The sequence below is a fragment of the Platalea leucorodia genome, assembly GCF_965183815.1.
Source record: "Platalea leucorodia genome assembly, chromosome: 5".
NCBI classification, from domain to species: Eukaryota; Metazoa; Chordata; class Aves; order Pelecaniformes; family Threskiornithidae; genus Platalea; species Platalea leucorodia.
In genome coordinates, this window is record NC_138827.1 from 18,244,948 (window position 1) to 18,262,614 (window position 17,667).

Consider the following 17,667-nt stretch of genomic DNA (forward strand, 5'->3'; position numbering starts at 1 on the left):
GATGCAGTAGAGATGCCAACCCAAGAGAGACTAATACATCCACGAACACTCTGGTCCTGCAGACTGTTGGGCCGCAACACATCTTTATGAACCTGAAGGTCAGGAGAGGCTGCTGAGGTCCTGTCTGAACACCCTAACCCCAAAGCAGTCAGCAGGGTTTGTTCCTGGGCCCGGGTGACAGCCGTACCCTCTGCCTGAACTGTGGCAGCTGGGTGTTTGCAGCTCTGTCCTGCACAGCCTCCGTGGGAGAAGCTGTGGCACTGATGGCCCTTTTTCTGGTGTTACAGCAAACCCGAGGGGAGGGTGGCAGGGTGGCACTGGTGTCGGGCTGCAGGGCACAAGGCCCCGGGGTCTTTGCTGTGCATGGAGCAAGCAGGGTCTTCTAGCGAGGCGTGGGCAGGAGCTGCTGCCTGCTCAGTGCGTTGCCTACAGGGAGTAAGGCAGAGGTGGTCAAGGACAGGGCTCTGTCACTCTGCTCCTGGGACTGGGCTTGGCTGGGATAAAAGCATCCCTCTGTCTCCATCTCTGGATGCTTTGGGCCTATGCCAAAGGGGCACAGTCAGGATCCGTGCTGGGGAGCAGTGCTAAGGTCTGTGTGTGAGCGTGTACATGTGCACACACAGTGTGCCCACACGGCATTTGTCCCAGCACGCTTATTCGGAGCGGGTAACTCAAGGGGGTGGAGTTGCATGAGAGGGAAGCGATGGCTTTGCACTGCTTGCCTTCATGCCTCTGTTTTTTTCTGGGTAGTTTTACTCATTGCCTCTGCTGCTGCTCCTCTGCAGTGGGCACCTGCTGTAACAGGGCGAGGAGAACTGGAGAAGGCATGGGGAAATGAGGTAAGGGTGATAGAAGGTGATCTACTTTCTACCCTTCCCTTAGGGTTGAGTTTGGCCATCCAGGGAAGCTAAGAAGCTTGCATGCACATGTCCAGGTCCCTCTGCACAGTGCCAACGCTCAGGGTGTGGGTAATGTGGCAGACCCCCTGCCACCCGTGCTGCCTGCCCTGTGCCCACTGGGCAGCAATGCGTGTTGGGCTCCCTCCATCATGTAGCCAGGGGTGCCGGAGGTTTTACAGTGACCTTTGCTGCTAAGTAATGTCATGCTGTGAGATTCCTTCTGGCCATGCGGATTTAGCTCTGACACTCACGCTTTCTCTCCTCTATTCTCTGTCATCTAAAACATGTAAAGAAAATGGCAGCAAGGCCCACTTGCGGGTCTAGCACCCTGCAGACCTGATTCAGGCTACAAGAGCTATATGTCATATATCCAAAAATATATAAGTTTAGATATGTATTTAGATATTTGTGCATGCAGAGGTGAAATCTTACTTATAAGGCTGCTTTAGGTGCAACGTAACCAGAGAAGGAGCTGCTGTCTGAGCAGAACCCCCGCGCTCCCATCCCTGGCTGGGCTGGCGGTGGGGCTGGGTGGCTGCAGGCACCCAGAGAGGGTGATGGCAGCAGGCAAGGGGGCTGCTGGCCCCACAGCTGCGAGTGGCCCCTTGCTGCTGCAGCAGCCCTGGGAGCGGCTGGGTGGGTGCTCCGGGGCGCTGTGGGTGCCTCTCAGGTGGCAGAGCTGGGAACCCTCCCTGGTGTGGTGCAAAACCAGCAGAACAGTGCCAGCGAAGGTGATCAGGGCAGAGGGAGGTGGAAACACTGAAACCACTTAACCTTGCTCAAGGAAAATGAGGTTGGCAGTGGGAGAGCAGGGACGGCTGTGATCCAGATGCCGCCTCTGGAGCTTTGCTCAGGCGTTGGGCAGCCTGCCCACCCAGGCGCTGCTTTCTCATCCTTGCTCGTCATCTGGATAGCAGCTCGCATCAGGCAGGAAAGGCAGCAGCTACTGGGGAGATGCTTTGCCTGTTTCTGTGCGGAGTTTTGGCCGAAGGTGGATGCAATGCTTTTCTTTTTCTCCCCACCAGCCCTGTCCAAGCTGGGGCAAGCAAGGAGCAACGAGGAGCCCTCGGACAGCCTGGTCCTGCTCCCCGAGCGCAGCCCCTTGGCCCCTGCCCAGCAGGTCTCTCCCACCCTGCGGCTCTCTGGCTGGCTGTAGGTTACTGTGGGCAGCCTCTGCCTGAGAAGAGAAAGGTCTAAATTAAATCTAAGTTGTCATATTTTAAGAGGCACCACTTGATACCAGGGCATGCATAAAGGCCCTTGATGGAATTCTCTATTGCTTGCTATTATTGCTGGGTGAGAGTTGCCTCTGTGGCTCATTGAGCAGACAGGTAAAAGCTACCCAGTTGGTGTTAATTAATCTTTAGTACATTATTTCTGAAAACGAAGAGAGGAATGCAGAGGCTTGGGACTTAAAGCAGGGAGCAAAAATGGCCCTTTTGTAGCTGGATTTTTTTGCCATTTAGCAAAGCCCTCTGGGAGGCTGGTTGGTACCCCTGCACAACTGTCAGCTGGGGTGCATGCAGGGCAAACTTTGTTCCTTCTGCACTGGCAATCAAGCTTCTTACAGCAATATAATCCTTAAGGAGCTTTGAATAAGGAGATGGAAAACTACCACAGCAAACAGCAATGTCCTGTCTGCTTTGGGAATGATCCGAGGATAGGGGCTTCATTTCGAACTGATGCGAAGGTCAAGTTTTCCTCTATGCTGTTGTTGCTAATAACCACGGCATGAATCCGGAGCGACCCATAATTATGTCAAATGCTGCTAGCATCTAGGTTGTAACGATTATAGCTATGCATTTTTTCAGTCGGTGCAGCAGTCTGGTAACTGTCTTTCCTTTCACAGACATTAATATCCAATGAAATCTGGCAGAAAGAATGAGTTTACTTTATTGCATTTGTTTAAACCTTGCAGTGTGTTTGTCCTTACTTTGGCCCACGTGATTTTGCTGAGCTGGAGAGGGAAGAGACACATTCAGTGAGATGGCATCCCCGTCCTTGGCATCTGCAGGGGCAGTGCAGAGCGGCGGCTGGAAGAGGCTGCTCTGGCTGGAGCTGCAGACAAGAGATGCTGCAGTTCCAGCCAGATCCCAGCCTGGGCTGGAGCTTTTAATGCCAGCTGGCTGCTGGTCTTCATCCCCAGAGCTGCTCTATTCTTGTATGCTAGTCATGGAGCCCAGGGGAAAAAAAAATATACTAAAAAAAATTGTTTTTTCTAACTTTGCTCCTTGATCTCTGTATCTTGTAGTGCTTCATAGTTACTTGAGAATCAAGGAGAAAAACATTTTGCATCCTGTAAAGTGCTTGTGGTATATATGGATGCTTAATTTTAAGCACCTGAGTTGTGCTAGTTATTTAAATAAAACTCTTCTGTTTAAAGTTAAGTATGTGCTTAAGTGCCTTATGGGATGGTGGCTTGTGCATGTATCAAGCAAATAACCCTGGGGGAGGCTGACATTTTACACTTTTCAGAGCATAACAAAATAACTGGAGAGCAGTGAAATGTCAAAGTCTCTTTCTGTTACCGTTGACTAGTCCTACTTCTGGAGCAGTTTTCTGTTTGATCTGGTTGTGTTTGAGCCTCCTTGAGGAGAGCGAGTGTGTGTGTGTTTAACCTTGCAAAGCCTACCGAGTAGGAATCTTCCATCTAAGGAGAGGAGGACTAATTATACAGCGATGATAGGACCTCTAAGTAAAAAAAAAAAAAAAAAATAATTGCTTCTTGTAATAGAGAATGAAGCTGTAGCTATAAATGCTGGTACTGAAGACACCGGGGCTGCTTTCATGCTAGATTGCTCTTAAGTCATGGCAGGATTTTTTTTTTTTTTGATGGCTGAAGATGTGATAGTGGGTCTGTGTTTTGAGCAGCGGCGTTGCTGACGACAGCGTGGCTGTTACACGGTACTGGCTAGCTGAAGGCAATGGCATTTTTACTATTTACGTCTCTAACTTGGTCCAAATGTGTGCTGTGCTGAGCTTTGAAGCACTGGTGATGAGGGCTGCACCGCTGGGCTGGGCTCCCACGGCTGTGTGGGCATGCATTCCTCCAAATGGTCTGAGCTTCACCATAGCTTTCACATTAATGTGCTATCAGGTTGTGGTCTCTCCCCTGCATCCCTGAAGTGAAAACTGGTGAGCTGTTCTGGTGAGGATGGCCAGCCCAGACCCACCAATTCCAGTGTTAAACTCTGCTATTTTTCATTACAAGCTCTGCCACTCCTGTGCTCTCCAGTTCGCAGGAGGCCAAGCTGGCATGACCGTTCCAGCTGAAGTTTTCTGAAATATGGCAAGGTCTTCAGGAGCTGAAGTCAGGCATGTGTAATGTAATGCAGTTGGCAAACCTAATTATAGTCGGAGCTATTAGTAGAATGCATAATTATTTAAATTGTAGGGAAAATAATCATTAAAATGACCTTCTTTGCAGTATCCTGTTAAAGGTCATCTAATCAGGATGTATTAATAAATATCAGAGTTGCTCTAGGAAGGTAACAGGCCAATGTAGCTTCATTTTGATTTTGCATTTAATTTTTCCTCCATTTGCAGCTTTAGGAGAGGATTTCTGTAATGCTATCACCATGGCACCTTTGGCCATTCCACGCTTTGTTTGCTGGAGGCAGAATCATTTCATCTTTGTCTGGGGCTCCTCCTTTCTTGAAAAGCCGCAGAGTTGAGTGTTTGTACTGACGAAAGTGTTGCTGCCACTCTCTTTTAGAACAAGAGAGAAACTTCACAGGGTGTGGGTCATACAGGTGGTTTTAGAGTCAGAAGCTGTCTTCGCAGCATCTGTACGTGGTCGTTATCCCTTCATGCACAGCATCGCCAGATCCCAAGCTGACACTTGTAGCAGAGTGCAAAGAGGGACACTCTACTTTCCCAAGTTTGGTTTATTCTCTAGAGCGTTTGGGCAAATGTGAGCTGGCAACAACTAGCAATGAGACTTCAGCAGCAGAACTAATGAAGATGTCGTTTGTACTACCTGAAAATTAGCAGCTGCTTCAAGTTTCTCTTTTCTGGGATTATCTCTGGTGGGAAGGGATGCCTGCTGCAGGGTAGTCCCTCTGCACAGGATAGTGTCATGGGGTTATCAGCAGGCTCTGCCTGACGGAGGGTGGAGGTGGGATGCGCAGCTGCCTTCCCTTCCACCAGACGTGCCTGTTGAGCCAGGACCTTCCTGAAGGCACCAAGCACCCTCTTGCCCAGGTCCTGCCTTAGAGAGCAGGACCCCGATCTCTCCTCGCCTCTCACATACCTCTGGGCTGCCCCGGGTCTGGTGCGTACACAGATCTTCACAGCCTTGCTGCAACTTGCTGCTTTCTTTTGTCTTGCTAATTAACTTCTCCAGCTCTCGTGGTATGCCATCTGCCCCTTGCGCGAGGGCACATGCTCGCTGCTCCTGCCAGCGCAGGCAGCCGGTGACGGTTCCCGTGGGATGAAGATGTATCTGCCTTGCTCCCTCCCAGCACCTTCTGGTGCTTCCCTGGCTCTGCCGGAGCCCGACTCTTTCTCTTGCCAGCCTGCACATGTCTTCAGCCCTGTAATTGAAAACGTCTTCTCTTGTTTCCTCGGGGGGTGTGTGTCTAGTTATGCCTGTTAAGATTGCAGCCTCTCTCCCTGCCTGTGGCTCCGGAGACCTGGTGGCTGGGTCTGAGCTGGGTTTGTGCAGAGCGTAATCATCGGGAGGGCAATGAGGTGGGTAGTGCAGCCCGCGCCCACCCGGGTGCCACCAGTGAGGGGGGTCTAGAAACGAAGCGTCCTGCAGGCAGGAGGTGTTTCAGGGGCTCTCTGTGCTGTTTCAGGCAACCCAGAGGCTGCAGGGTGCAGGGAAAGCGCTGTGGGAGCCCTGTTCTCATGGAGGGCTTACACTATAATAAAATGACTCTCAAGGCATGTGAAAGATGATAAACATTTCTAAATGGTGTTGAGATGCTAACGCTGCTCAGGGAAAAAAGCTGAGTTTGGCTTTTTTTTTTTGCTGCTCAGTAAGAGAGTGTATTTTATTCGGTGTTGGCAGCAGCAAGAGAAGAATAACTGTCATCCATATCGCTCCGCAGTTGTCTGACTAGCAGATGAGATCTTTTGTCAATAAAAATGTATTAACTTGCTGGAAGCTGTCAAGGAAAGCTGTCAAGGGCAGGTTTTATCTGCGGCTGTGTGTTTGACATGGAAGCAGGCCTAGCCACGATGCTTGTGCCCACAGACACGTTAGCTGCTGGTGTGCTGCTGGCCGTGCTTGGGGACTGCTTGCCCTTCCACAGCCAAGGATCAGGCAGATGAGCTGCCTGCATCCCGCTGCCTGCACCACCGTGCCCTCAGGCCTGCGCTGTGCGAGGTTTTTGGTGCCTGTAACGCTGGAAATGATAGAAAAATAGTTTTGGTATCACTTACTGGTGCAGCAGTGTCAATCATCTTTAAAATGTGGCATGCTGAAGCAGGCTTCCATGGAGTTATGATGTTGATGGCAAAGGTTTGGGCTATCTTTTCTATCTTGCCTTAAACAGGACCTGTGTTTTCCTCTTGTGTGTAACCTTCTTTCAGTGGAGTCTCTATGGTTTATCGTGGCTCTTTTCATTGAAACAAAGGCCCATCGCTCTTGTTCACTTGTTCCTTAACTTCCTTGCTTGGTTTTTGCTGGGACTTGGAGCTATTTCTCACCAAAGGCGTTTTTCCAGCCCTATCCAAGCAGGTGGGAAGATGCAGGAGGTGCATCCCCTGGGCAGCAGCTCCTGGCTGCAGGTCCCAAACAGGACAGGGCAGCCGAGTGCTGCTGAAAGCCTGTCCTCGCCAGAAGCCCGTCCTCACCAAAAGCAGGGGGTCCTCGGCTCTGGTGGCTGCAGTTGTCTTCATTTCATCTCCCCCTCCCACCCCCTGGCTTCAGTAAGAAGAACTTGCACAATAAGAGGCTGCTGCCCGGAGCTGTCTCGTTCAGGTCCCTGACCCAGTCTCTTAGAAACCGTTACTTCCCTGGAGGGAACGACAGGCTTTTCTCTCCAGCATCACCTTAGAGTCACTGTTAGGCCACTTCTGTCTCTCTACTGTGAGTTGTTCCTTACGTAGCGGGGTGGGGGATTTTCCCCAGGGGAAATGTGGGAACTAAATGCAAGGGTTTTGGTTTTATGTCCACTGCCTGGGTTTCATCAGACAGTAAGCTGCCGCTGTGTTGTATTTGCTCTGCTATCATGCTGATTAAATTGCTAGAAATTCACTTTAAAATAGTCTCTTCACAGGAACTGTGTTAATTCTTCTTGGGAAGACATAATTTAAAGCTTTCTCTGCAATGAGGTGGGGAAAGCAGGGGTGCATAATTTTGAATCAAACCTCTGTGGCTGTTCTGTAGAGTCCAGGAAATTTTGACAGTACAAAGGATTAAAATAGCATCGGCTCCGTGGGTGCAGGTCTGGGCTGCCTGCTTCCCCGGGGAGAGCAGGGCGGCCAGGCTCTGCTGAAGGACAAGCAGTGCGGTGCTCCGGGAGAGTGATGGGAGCTGGGGCCAGCAGAAGAAACAGAAGTGCTCTTCATGTACAACTTATTTTAGAGATGAGCCAGAGTGAGCTGGACATGTTGTTTTAAAAATGTTTTACGACTCAGACTGCTGGGCCTGAGGAAGGGTCTGGTCCTCCCTCTGCCTCCCACCGCCTCCCTGCCCCAGGGAGAGGCGATGCCTGCACTCCCTCTGAGCCAGGCAAAGCTGAATTTGGTGCAGAAGTAAATAAAAGCCCAGATGGCATCCAGTGCAGCGTTTGCAACTCTGGGTGTGACAGGGCTGCTGCCCTTGCCAGGACATGGACTTTGCATGAAAAATAGCTGAAGCGAAATGCCCTTGCTTGCCAGTCAGTGCTGTGCTGTGCTGCCCTGCCACTCTGCTCGCCCTGCTCTGCTCTCACGCCTTGGCTTGCTGCTGTCTGACGAGCCTCTGCCCAGTGCCAGCCTGACAGACTGCCGCAAAAGAGCAAACGGATTCCTAACTACTAGAAGCAGTGAATAAATTGTCAAGCTGATCAATGCCACCAGCTGCCTGCCTGCACATAATTGGTAAGCAGTGGCTCCTGCATCAGCATCTCCATCAGGGTTCAGCGGGAAAGCATACATTACATTGATGCAGTCATTCAGCAAGCTCGGTGGTGGGTATGACCCTGAAGAAAGGCACAGGTGATTGCTGAGCCTGAATAAAGGTCCGGCTGGGCTGTGCTCAGAGTGTCTTGAAGGCAACGAGTTGATTACTCACTTATGAATCAAATTTCTTGTGTTCCTGGGAGAGCGGGAGAGCTCGGGCTGTTGTCAGCCCAGGCCCGCAGAGCCGCAGGCTGCACACAGCCACCTGTGCCCATGGTGGGATGGCTGGGGTCAGCTTGGGTTAGGAGCAACTAGAGGTGTGTGTGCTTCTGGGGGAAGCCGGGGGCTGTGAGGTTTGCTCTGCAAGTCAGGGATGCAGTAAGTCAGGGATGCAATGTTGCACTGGCTTGTTTCAGACCAGAAACCTGCCGTCAAGTTGAGAAGCAGAAGCCGGCCACCTCTGATGGTTGGTGCTTGCAGGGTACCAGTTCAAAGTCAACAGCTGTTCCTCTCCTTCCCTGGCTCATGTTCTGACTCTCTCGTTTGGGCTTACATCCTCAGGACACGCACACATCCCTCTGCTCAGAGGATGACAGATCTGTGGCAGCGCTGATTAGAAAGGTCAGAGCCTCTCAGTGCAGTAAAACACTCCTAATGGCATTTTTCAATTCTGCTCCAAAGAAAGCTTTTTCTGCCCTGTTCTTCAGGGATGGCTCTGCGCTGGTAGGATGGAGGAGGAGCGCCTTTTCTTTTCTTGGCAAACTTCTTTTTAACCATTCTTGTTTTAAGTCTCTCAGCATCTGCATACGCAGTGATCTCGTCATCCCTGTCTGTGGTACAAAAATAGTCTCTTTGTAGAACAACTTCAGCCTTGTTCAAAAATGATATCCAGAATTTCCAGTTTCTGGCACCTTCTAAAGCACTGGTCAAGGTGAAACGGGCCTCCCCCACGCCCTGGCAGCCAGAGAAGCGGCTCTGCCTCCCACGCCTGGCTGCCTCCGTCACCCTCGCGCCCTTTGGGCTCTGGCCCTCTGGGTGCTGGGTCTCTCCAAAACAGCCCCTTGAGGTGGGAGCAGAAGGTGAAGCCTGAAATGCTGCCATGAGGCATTGGTTCCCCCCGAGCAGAGGGTCCCTGCTCATGGGGCTGGGATGCTGAGGGAGCGGTTTGGAAACCTGCAGCCGTTCCTGTGCCAGCACGCTCTTGCCGCCGCAGCACTGCTCGTTGCATGCTTTTCTTTTCTAGTTCTGGCTTTTTTTGAACTCCCAGTGGGAATTTAAAATCCTTCGCCTGAAGTGGAAATTGTCTCATTTTGCACTAAGCTTGTGTTTTTTATGAATGACTAAAGCTTTCATTTGCCTAAACAGGAATATCTGTTTCTAGAAGGGAACACAGAAACTGGAGCACTCGGGGGCGATTCCTCCCTGTGTCACACGCTGGGGTTTGACTGGCACGTGGCTTCTGCTAGAGCTGCCCCCGTGCTGCCTCTCCAGCTGTGGTCCTGCTGCCGATGGAGGGTCAGCGGTGGCGGGCCGATGCCCGGGCATCCCTGGGGTTGCCCTCCCCTGCCGCGTGGTGTGGGTGGAGGGTGTGGGTGCTGTGCCCAGGGGGCTCTGCAGGATGCGTGGGTTGGTGTCCAGCTGGCCAGAGACCTCTTTTTTTTCCTGGGATGGTGGGAAAAGAAAGCTTTTCATTTTCTTGGGTGCCTCATCTCCAGGGAGGTAGCCCAAGCCGTTCCTGCGCATGTACTGGTGGGCTTGTGGGCACTGCCCCTGTCCCTGCAGGCATTTGGCTGCCAGGGCCAGTCCCTGGGAGGTGCAGGGAGCTGGTTCACGCCGATTAAAGAGCTCCGTGTTGTACAGGCAAAGCTGCTTACAGAGATGGTCCTGAGCTGCTGCACAAACAGAGCTGTGTTATAAAACCAAGCAGAGTAAGTTTTCAAGGGCTTACAACATGTCCAGTGGAAGGATCTGACTAAACCTGTAAGCCTCTTTAAAAGGTGTATGTTTATCATGGTGTTCGTTTGTGCTTTGGGCAGCGTGCTGGGTGTTACCCTGCCTGCAGCCCCATGCCTGCCATCGGCTGCCCGGCTCAAGCCACAGCTGCCTGCGGTCTGCCTGCCCAAAGCGCTCACGGGGGGGATTTCCCCCCCACCTCCTCTTCTAGCATAAAATCCAGGTTTAAGTTTTCTGTGCTCTCACATCTCTGGGGAATGCAAAAGGCTTTCAAGTGCACACCGTCACTTAATCAACTATCTTTTTCATAACAGAAGACACGTTAATCATGAACCCTTGTCCTCTCAGGCTTCCTGTGACACAGCTGACACATGAGCTACCAGAGAGAGGCATGTTGCACTCTGTATCTGGAAGTGCTTTGCTTAGGGTTAAGCGTGAGATATTTTCAGTTTCAAGTACAACAGATTTGCTGAAGCATGTACCTAATCCCTTGCACATAACAGATAGAATTAAACGAAGCTTCATTACTTTTCCACCTTTCTGGTATCACTCAAGTTATCTGGGATGCCGTGAAATAATGCACAGTGTTAGTGATTAATGCAACTGAAAGATTCAGTGCAGTAGTGGTAAGAAAATTAATTTCGGGGGAAGGTAATGTATTGGCAGCTGTGTTATAGCTCGGTTCTGACTCCACTCTTTATTTATTTACTTAGCTTACAGTGCCCTGAAAAGGTGTCTTTCCTAATGCCTGGGCACTCTTCCAGGCCATTAAAAAGCCAGGGAGCTCAAATGACCAAGTCAGGAGCTATGCCTCATCCCTAACCCGTAAACAATTAACCTGAGATGAAATTAAGCCAGTTGCTACTTGCCATACTCTTCCCCCTTGTGTGTGTGTGCCGCTACTGAGCGTGCTGAGCATCTGGGCAGGCTGCCCCAGCACCCTCCTCTGCAAAGCCATGCTGCTTTGGGCTCTCCTTGCAGGAACAACACTGCCCACCCCAGCACTGGCCTTGGCTCTGCCCTGCTGTGCCGTGGTCCCCGCCTGGTCCTGGCGGTGACATCCCTGCCCCTCCACTGGGGTTTCTGCAGCTCCCGGGGCAGGGCAGTGAGTAGCAGGCTGCTGCTGGGGCTCTGCATTTGCTGCCCCAGCTTCTCCAGTAACCACAGCAACTTAAACCAATGCTGTCTGTGCTGCTTTGGGGCCAGTAGGAAACATTCTGTTGCTTAGTCCTGTCTCCTGCGTAGCTTTGTGTTGTCTTAAAGTTGCTCTGCATTGGGCTGAATAACTGACGCTTGATCAGGGCTTCCAGAATTGTCTTGCCTTGCATGGAGAAGGTACCAAGAGACACCAAATCCTTGGACTGCCTCAGTCATTTGTTCCAGTGGTTGATCCTATCTCCCCGTTGAGAAGTTGTTTCTCATTTGAATTTGTCTGGCTTTAACTTCTGTAGGCCCTTGTTGGAGTCCAGGAGCCCTGTTTGCAAGGTGCCTGTGCGAGACTGCAAACAGTGTCCGGGATAAACTGGGCTCTCCTGGTTTTGCATGCTCTGCTGTTGCAGAAAAGTGTGCTGTTGGTTTTAAGAAAGCTCAAAATATTAAAGTATATCCTAAGCGGCTTGATTCCCTAGGAGTGTACTGGGGAGGGGTTGGCACCAGAGCATAAAGATGTTTACTGGGTAGTCTTAATATAGATGGAAATCATGGGTGTTTTTTCCTGCTTTACCCCCCCTGGGTTGACGTGGAAGTTGAGTAGTGTCCAGCCCTTACGTTGGTTCTTATGTACCAATTTCACCTGGTGTTTTCTCTGCTAAGACCAAGTTATTTAAAAACAATAAATCCCCAGACTAGCCAATGCATTGCTTTTTCATTGTTATGGCAACACATATAAAAAGTAATAAAGCTGGATCTTGGCGACTCTTGGAAAAGGTCCACATCAGTTGGTGGCAGTTGACTGAAGTCCATTAACAGCACCTCCGAAGCCAGCTGGCATGTGAAATGCGGAGAGCGGTGGTGCCTTGCCAATATTTGATGCAAGTTTATAATCTTTACCTTTTATTTTCCTCCTAGGATCCCCGGAGCAAACACAAATTTAAAATCCACACGTACTCCAGCCCCACCTTCTGTGACCACTGCGGGTCGTTGCTGTACGGGCTCATTCACCAGGGGATGAAATGTGACAGTAAGTGACGTAACCGGTGGCTGCGGTTGCAGCGGTGGGGGGCTCTGGTACCCCGAGATCCTGGGCAGGGGCTCCCAGCCTGCCTGATCTGCGGCCAGGAGCCTGTCCCCTCTGCCACCGGTGCGGAGCACGCTGCTGGTACCCGAGGGGCTGGACACGAGTGGGCACCTTCTCACCTCTTGTGGGGAGCCCCCGTGAGTCCTGCAGGGAGAGGGGAGGGAAAGGCACCCGGCCGGGGGGGATCCTGCCTGCATCCCCCCTGCAGCATCACCCGCATCCCCCCTGCAGCATCATCTCCAGTTCTCGGTTCTCTGCAGCGCTGGCTCCGACTGACACCCTGTGGCCGTGGCAGTGCCTGCTGCGGTGGCACAGCCTCTCCAGAGCCCTTGGCTCTGCGCAAGCCTGACCTCGGGCACAGGAGTACTTGGGGAATTATTGTGCAGAGAGGAGAAAATGGGGGATGAAAGAAGAGGGAGAGGATGGAGAGAGAGAGATCAGTTATTTTCCAAGTTAATCTTGTATGTTCCTATTTAAAAGGACTGTGAATATACAGCGTCTGCTTACATGCTTACGCCGCCTGCGGGGAACAGCATACTCTGCTGCTCACCATGTGCTGGCTTTCTCATAAATATAGAAGCTTGCTGACTGTTGTGGGCACAGTGTATTCATTATCACCTTTAAAATGTTACCGAGTGGAAATGAATTTAAAATATAAATTTATATAGATATATATTTATGTATTTTAGATATATAAATTTTTATACACATATATATGTATACACATACGCAAGTACTTTTTAGTGCCCCTTATCAGCTCCTGGTGCATCTGCCTGAATAGCCAGCATTGCACCATGGGTGTGACAGAAGAGAAGTTTGATAAATCAGCAGAACTCAAGTAATTAGAGTAAGGGCTAAAAGCCGTGTAATCTCTGTAGGCAAGACCCAGAACTGCTGGTGGTGGCGGTTCCCTGTGTCCATGCAGGGCTCTGTCGGAGTCTCTGGCTGCATTTGAAGGTCCATTTGCTGCATGTTTATCCCAGAATCCCTCACAAACATACCCATTTAAATGGAGGGCAAGTTCTTCCCCCCCCATCCCCGCTGAACACCCCATGAACTTTGGCAGAGGTGACGGGAGTGCTGAGTGTCCCTTTCTTTCTCTCTGCCCCGCAGCCTGTATGATGAACGTGCACAAGCGCTGCGTGATGAACGTCCCCAGTCTGTGTGGGACAGACCACACCGAGCGTCGGGGACGGATATACATCAGGGCTGACATCGAGAAGGATGTGCTCACCGTCGTAGGTAGGTGTGCAACCCAGGCACAAACCCTGCACGCGGGGTCGCCCGGTTGCCCCTCGCTGCTGGCGTGCGCCATGCCAACAGCAGTGCTGGCCGCGGCGGGTCCAGGGAGCGCAGCAGCCAGCGTCTGGCTGGTCAGGAGTGGTGCCTGGCAAGGCAGGACAAGGCTTTGAGCCTTCTCTGGGCACGCTCCTGCCCTCTGGCTAGCACTGGCTGGGGCTCCAGGGGCTATCTGTACTAAATAGCTTTTCCAGTTACAGACTTTTCGAACTGTTTTTTGAATCATATAAAATTCAGCATCTGCAGCATGCTGGGAAGGGGTGGCAGAAAGTTCCTCTGTTTAGCTATGCTGTGTGAAAAAGTATGTTGTTTGCATTGTGCTGTCCCTGTGATGAACATCCATTCCCTGCTGTTCTTTCCATGCCTTTAATGGTACCTGGGCCAGTATAGATCTCGGTGGGAATCTTGGATGGTCCTTTTATTTAACTAGAGCTTTGCAACCTGCTTCTGCTGGTTTGGAGACTCCACGGCCTCCCCCTCTATCCGAGGCGTGTGCTGCCTTCCCCTTGGTGCTCAGAGGCTGCTGGGACAGGCTGTCCCTGTGGTGTGGTTACACACCGGGGGGCACAGAGGGGCATCAGCCCCTCCACACTGCCGTGGTGAAGATAACTGTCATTCTTCACATTTCCTTGCTGTTTCCCAGCCCCGATGGAGAGCTGCGGCACGGCGTAGCACTCGCAGGTCAGGCTGCTGCAGCGCTCTGCAGGGTGCCCTGAGCGGGGCTGGTGTGGATCCGTGGGCTGCGTGGATCCGACCACCCCAGTGATGGGTGGTGGGCAGGAGCCATCCCACGTGGGCGCGTCCCCAGGAGAGGTGCAGAGTGGCAATGCCATCTCTTCGTGTCTGCCTCCGGGGATGCACCAGGCAGGGGGAGACGGGGCCAGAGGAGGGCTCAGCAGAGGCTACTGCCCTGCCCTGAGTGTCCCAGGGACCTGATGGCCACCCACGGGGAAACCCCTTGTTCCCCATCCCGGTTTCCTCTGTCCTGGAACTCCTCCATTCTCGGTCTGTAGCAGGTAACAGGATTATCCTGTCTCTAATGTCTTTTGCCACCTGGCTTTTGAGTTCCCAGAAGATACTTCTTCCCCCGTGACCTGTAAGCATCTCACGAAATATAGCCTATATTCTTGTAAAGCCTCTTGTCCCCTGCATGGAGAGATCAGACTGAAGATGTGAGACTCTCTGTTGGGTGCTGGTGACGGCATCTCGTGGTGCGGGTGCCGGCAGGGGGTAGGAGGCAGGGAGGGCTCTCTGCCGGCAAGGCAGGCAGCTTGCAGAAGAGCTGGGGTTTGTCTCATGAAGGCAGAGCCCAGTGCTGTGCTGAGGAAGGAGGTTTCTGCCCACACTGGGTAACCAAGGGAGCTCCGGGCGGTTATGGTCTCTGCAGGGGGCTGCCGAGCTGTTCACGGTTATTCACAGGATGATTTAAGACTGTGGGGTGTAAAATGCCACCTACCTGCCCACGCTGCAAAGGTCAGCGGCCCCTCTGAGTAGGCCCCGGGGGGTACCAGGCTGATGACAGTGATAACAAGGACCGGATCCTTCTCTGTGGTCCCGCCAGCTTTGGCTGGCTCTCCCTGCAGAAGTCTGGTTTCCAGCATCCCGCAGGGCGGCTGGGCTGGCAGCAGGAGATGCCGCGACATCCACAGGGTTTGCTTCAGTGGGATGGAGTCAGCTCTGAGGCATCCCACTCCGCTCATCGCCGCTTTAACAGGCGCTTTATCCCCCAGGGAGAGTGTGAGGCTGTCGAGGTCTTGCTGCTCTGGGCTGACTCCTTCTTGCTTGGGAGGGCAGGCTCAGCGGAGCGGATCCAAACAGAGACAGCTACAACGCATGTGATCCCGGTGGCGGGGCTCCAGCGCTCCCAATCCAGCCCCGACTGCCCCTTCTCTGGTTCGGTGAGGGGTGGCCCGAGCCAGTCCCCCCAGGGTGATGGGAGACCGAGGGGAGCATTGGTCCGTGCTGGGCACAGCGGCTCTCGCGCTTCGTGGAGGTGACCGAGGGTGGGCAGGAGGTGGCATGGGTGACCCCAGCCTCGCATAAGGAAATGCTCAGGTGTGATCCAGGAGTGCGGAGAAGAGCCAGGATCCTTTCTGGCCTAGAGAGCTGTCAGAAATATTTTCAAGAAAAATACCAAGTTATTGAAAATACTAATGGAAAACTGAAAGAAGTTGTGTTTCTTTTTTGTATTTTCTTTCTAATTTTATTTGCCCTTAAAGAAGAGCTTCAATAAACCACATAGAACTTTCTTTCACAGAAGTCCTGCTTCCCAGCACCTTCCCTCCAGAGGATGAGGCAGGACTGGTAGCCAGCCTCCCATCAGAGGCCAGGCGGAGGCCGATGGGGCACAGAGCTCACTCTCCCACTGGCACCAGGGCTCCCTGGCACCGGAGCCGTGTTCCCATAGCTCTGAAGGCAGGGGAGAAACTCTCCCGGCCCCTTTCTGTGCAGCTGGATTTTCTTTTCTTCAGCTGGGTTTGAAAGACTGTTTTATTTCTGGCCCTTTATGGAGGTGTTGGTGAAAACATGTCATCTGTTGGCTTTTCCAGAAAGGCAGGGAAACGTACTGTGCTCTCCAGCTCTGCCGCATAGCTAATGAAGGAGTGGGAGCACTTTGAGAGAGGAGAGACTGTGTGCTGGCTGCCGAGGTGGGGAGCCCTGCCTTCCCTCCTGCCTCTCCGGCAGGTGAGGGGCTCGGGATTTTCGCTCCGGAACTTGGAGGGGAGGTGGAAAGGTCTGCTCGGACCCAAAGCAAACGTGGTCAGCCAGCCCTCGGGAGATGTGGGAGTCGCGTGCCGTGCAGACCGCAGGCTGGGTGCTGTGGTTGCTAGCTTTGGCTCCTCTCTGGTGGGTCAACAGACATTTCCATTCCCCTGGTGACTGTTTGCTTCAACAAGGCAAAGCCCTCAAATAACGACTGGGTTTGTATTGCCAGGTTTTTGGCAGGGAGAGGCCAGATCCTGAAACGTTCGCCCTCAAGTTGTGGCCAGGGCTTGTTGCAGAGGTGGCAGAAAGCACGGCGGAGGGGTGGTCTGGGTTTGAGCGGCTGGGGCCTTCGCCTGCAGAGCGGCACAGGGGTCTGGCTGGGCTGGAAGAGCCACGGCATGGCATGGCTGGGCTGGAATAGCCACAGCATGGCATGGTGTGGCTGGCCGCTGTGCATGGAGGCAGCTGCTCTTGCAGATGTGGCCAGGGCGTTGAGCTGCTCAGAGGGGTCTGTGCCACTGACTCTGTGTGCCAAAAAAGCCACCGGTGTCTCTCCCTGCGGAACCTGCCTTGGCCACCCTGGGGTGGCACGGGGGTCACAGCCAGAGAGTGGCTTCCACAGCGACCCTGCCCGGCATGGGGAGGCAGCGGGCTGAGCTAGCCGGCAGGCTTCTGCTGGAACAGATTTCTGGTGGAAAATGCCCTTTACACATTTTCTGTGGAAATTTCAGTTTGGGGCGGGCAGGGGGTGGATTTCCGTCAAGGACGGGAAGCGACAGCGCGGCAATGGGTGGGTGGGTGGCGGAGCGCCCTGAACCTGGCAGGGGTGGGGAGGCAGCTCTGGCTGGTGGGGCGAGCCCCACTGCTGGGGTGCTCAGGCTGGGGGTTTTGGGTTGCAGGTGGAAGCCTGGCTGCCCACCCACCTGCCTGCCCTTCCAGCAGGTGCTGTGGGACTGGAAGCAGTTCAGGATGGAGAAGACATGGCAACTAATTGTCGAAGTACGAATGAGCACGGAGGTTAGCAGGAAAGGAGGAGGAGATTTCTACAAAGCAAGGAGATCAGGTCTGAGCAGTGAGATCAGAAACCAACTTTAAGATGGACCTTGTCCAGCTTGTGGACAGGGTTTCATGGCTCCGGGGTCGGCTGCACTGAGGGATGGATGAGCCACTGTTCCCATCACCCCTACAGTCAATCCTAAATATTTGTCAGCATTTTCACACACTGCGTATGCTCTCCCTGTGCCAGGTCTGTCCCCATCTCAGCATGGAGCAGGCAGAGGCTCAGCTCCGGGCAGCGATGCAGCCAAGCACAGGCAGCATTGCCCATCGTGGCAGGCTGAGCTCAGTCATGCCAGACAGTGGGATTTCAGTGCTGGGATCCCTGCTTTCCCTAAATACACCTCTGCTGGTTTAAGCAGGTGGTGCAGGATGCTGTAGTGGGCTGAAGCTGTTGGCGTGGTGGAGGGCAGGGGTCTGTTTCGAGGGACTTTCCATGGTGCCTGGGCACCTTTGGTCCCAGCT

General features: G+C 52.8%; 1 protein-coding gene across 2 annotated transcripts in view; it reads left to right on the top strand.

Moving 5' to 3' along the window:
- Positions 1-17,667, top strand: part of PRKCB (protein kinase C beta) — a 129,510-nt gene that overhangs the window by 55,812 nt on the left and 56,031 nt on the right. For both annotated transcript variants that reach the window (XM_082312479.1, XM_082312480.1), the window contains 2 exons: positions 11,973-12,084; positions 13,255-13,383. In XM_082312479.1, coding sequence (XP_082168605.1) covers positions 11,973-12,084; positions 13,255-13,383 — 241 coding nt within the window. The remainder of the gene's footprint in view (positions 1-11,972; positions 12,085-13,254; positions 13,384-17,667) is intronic.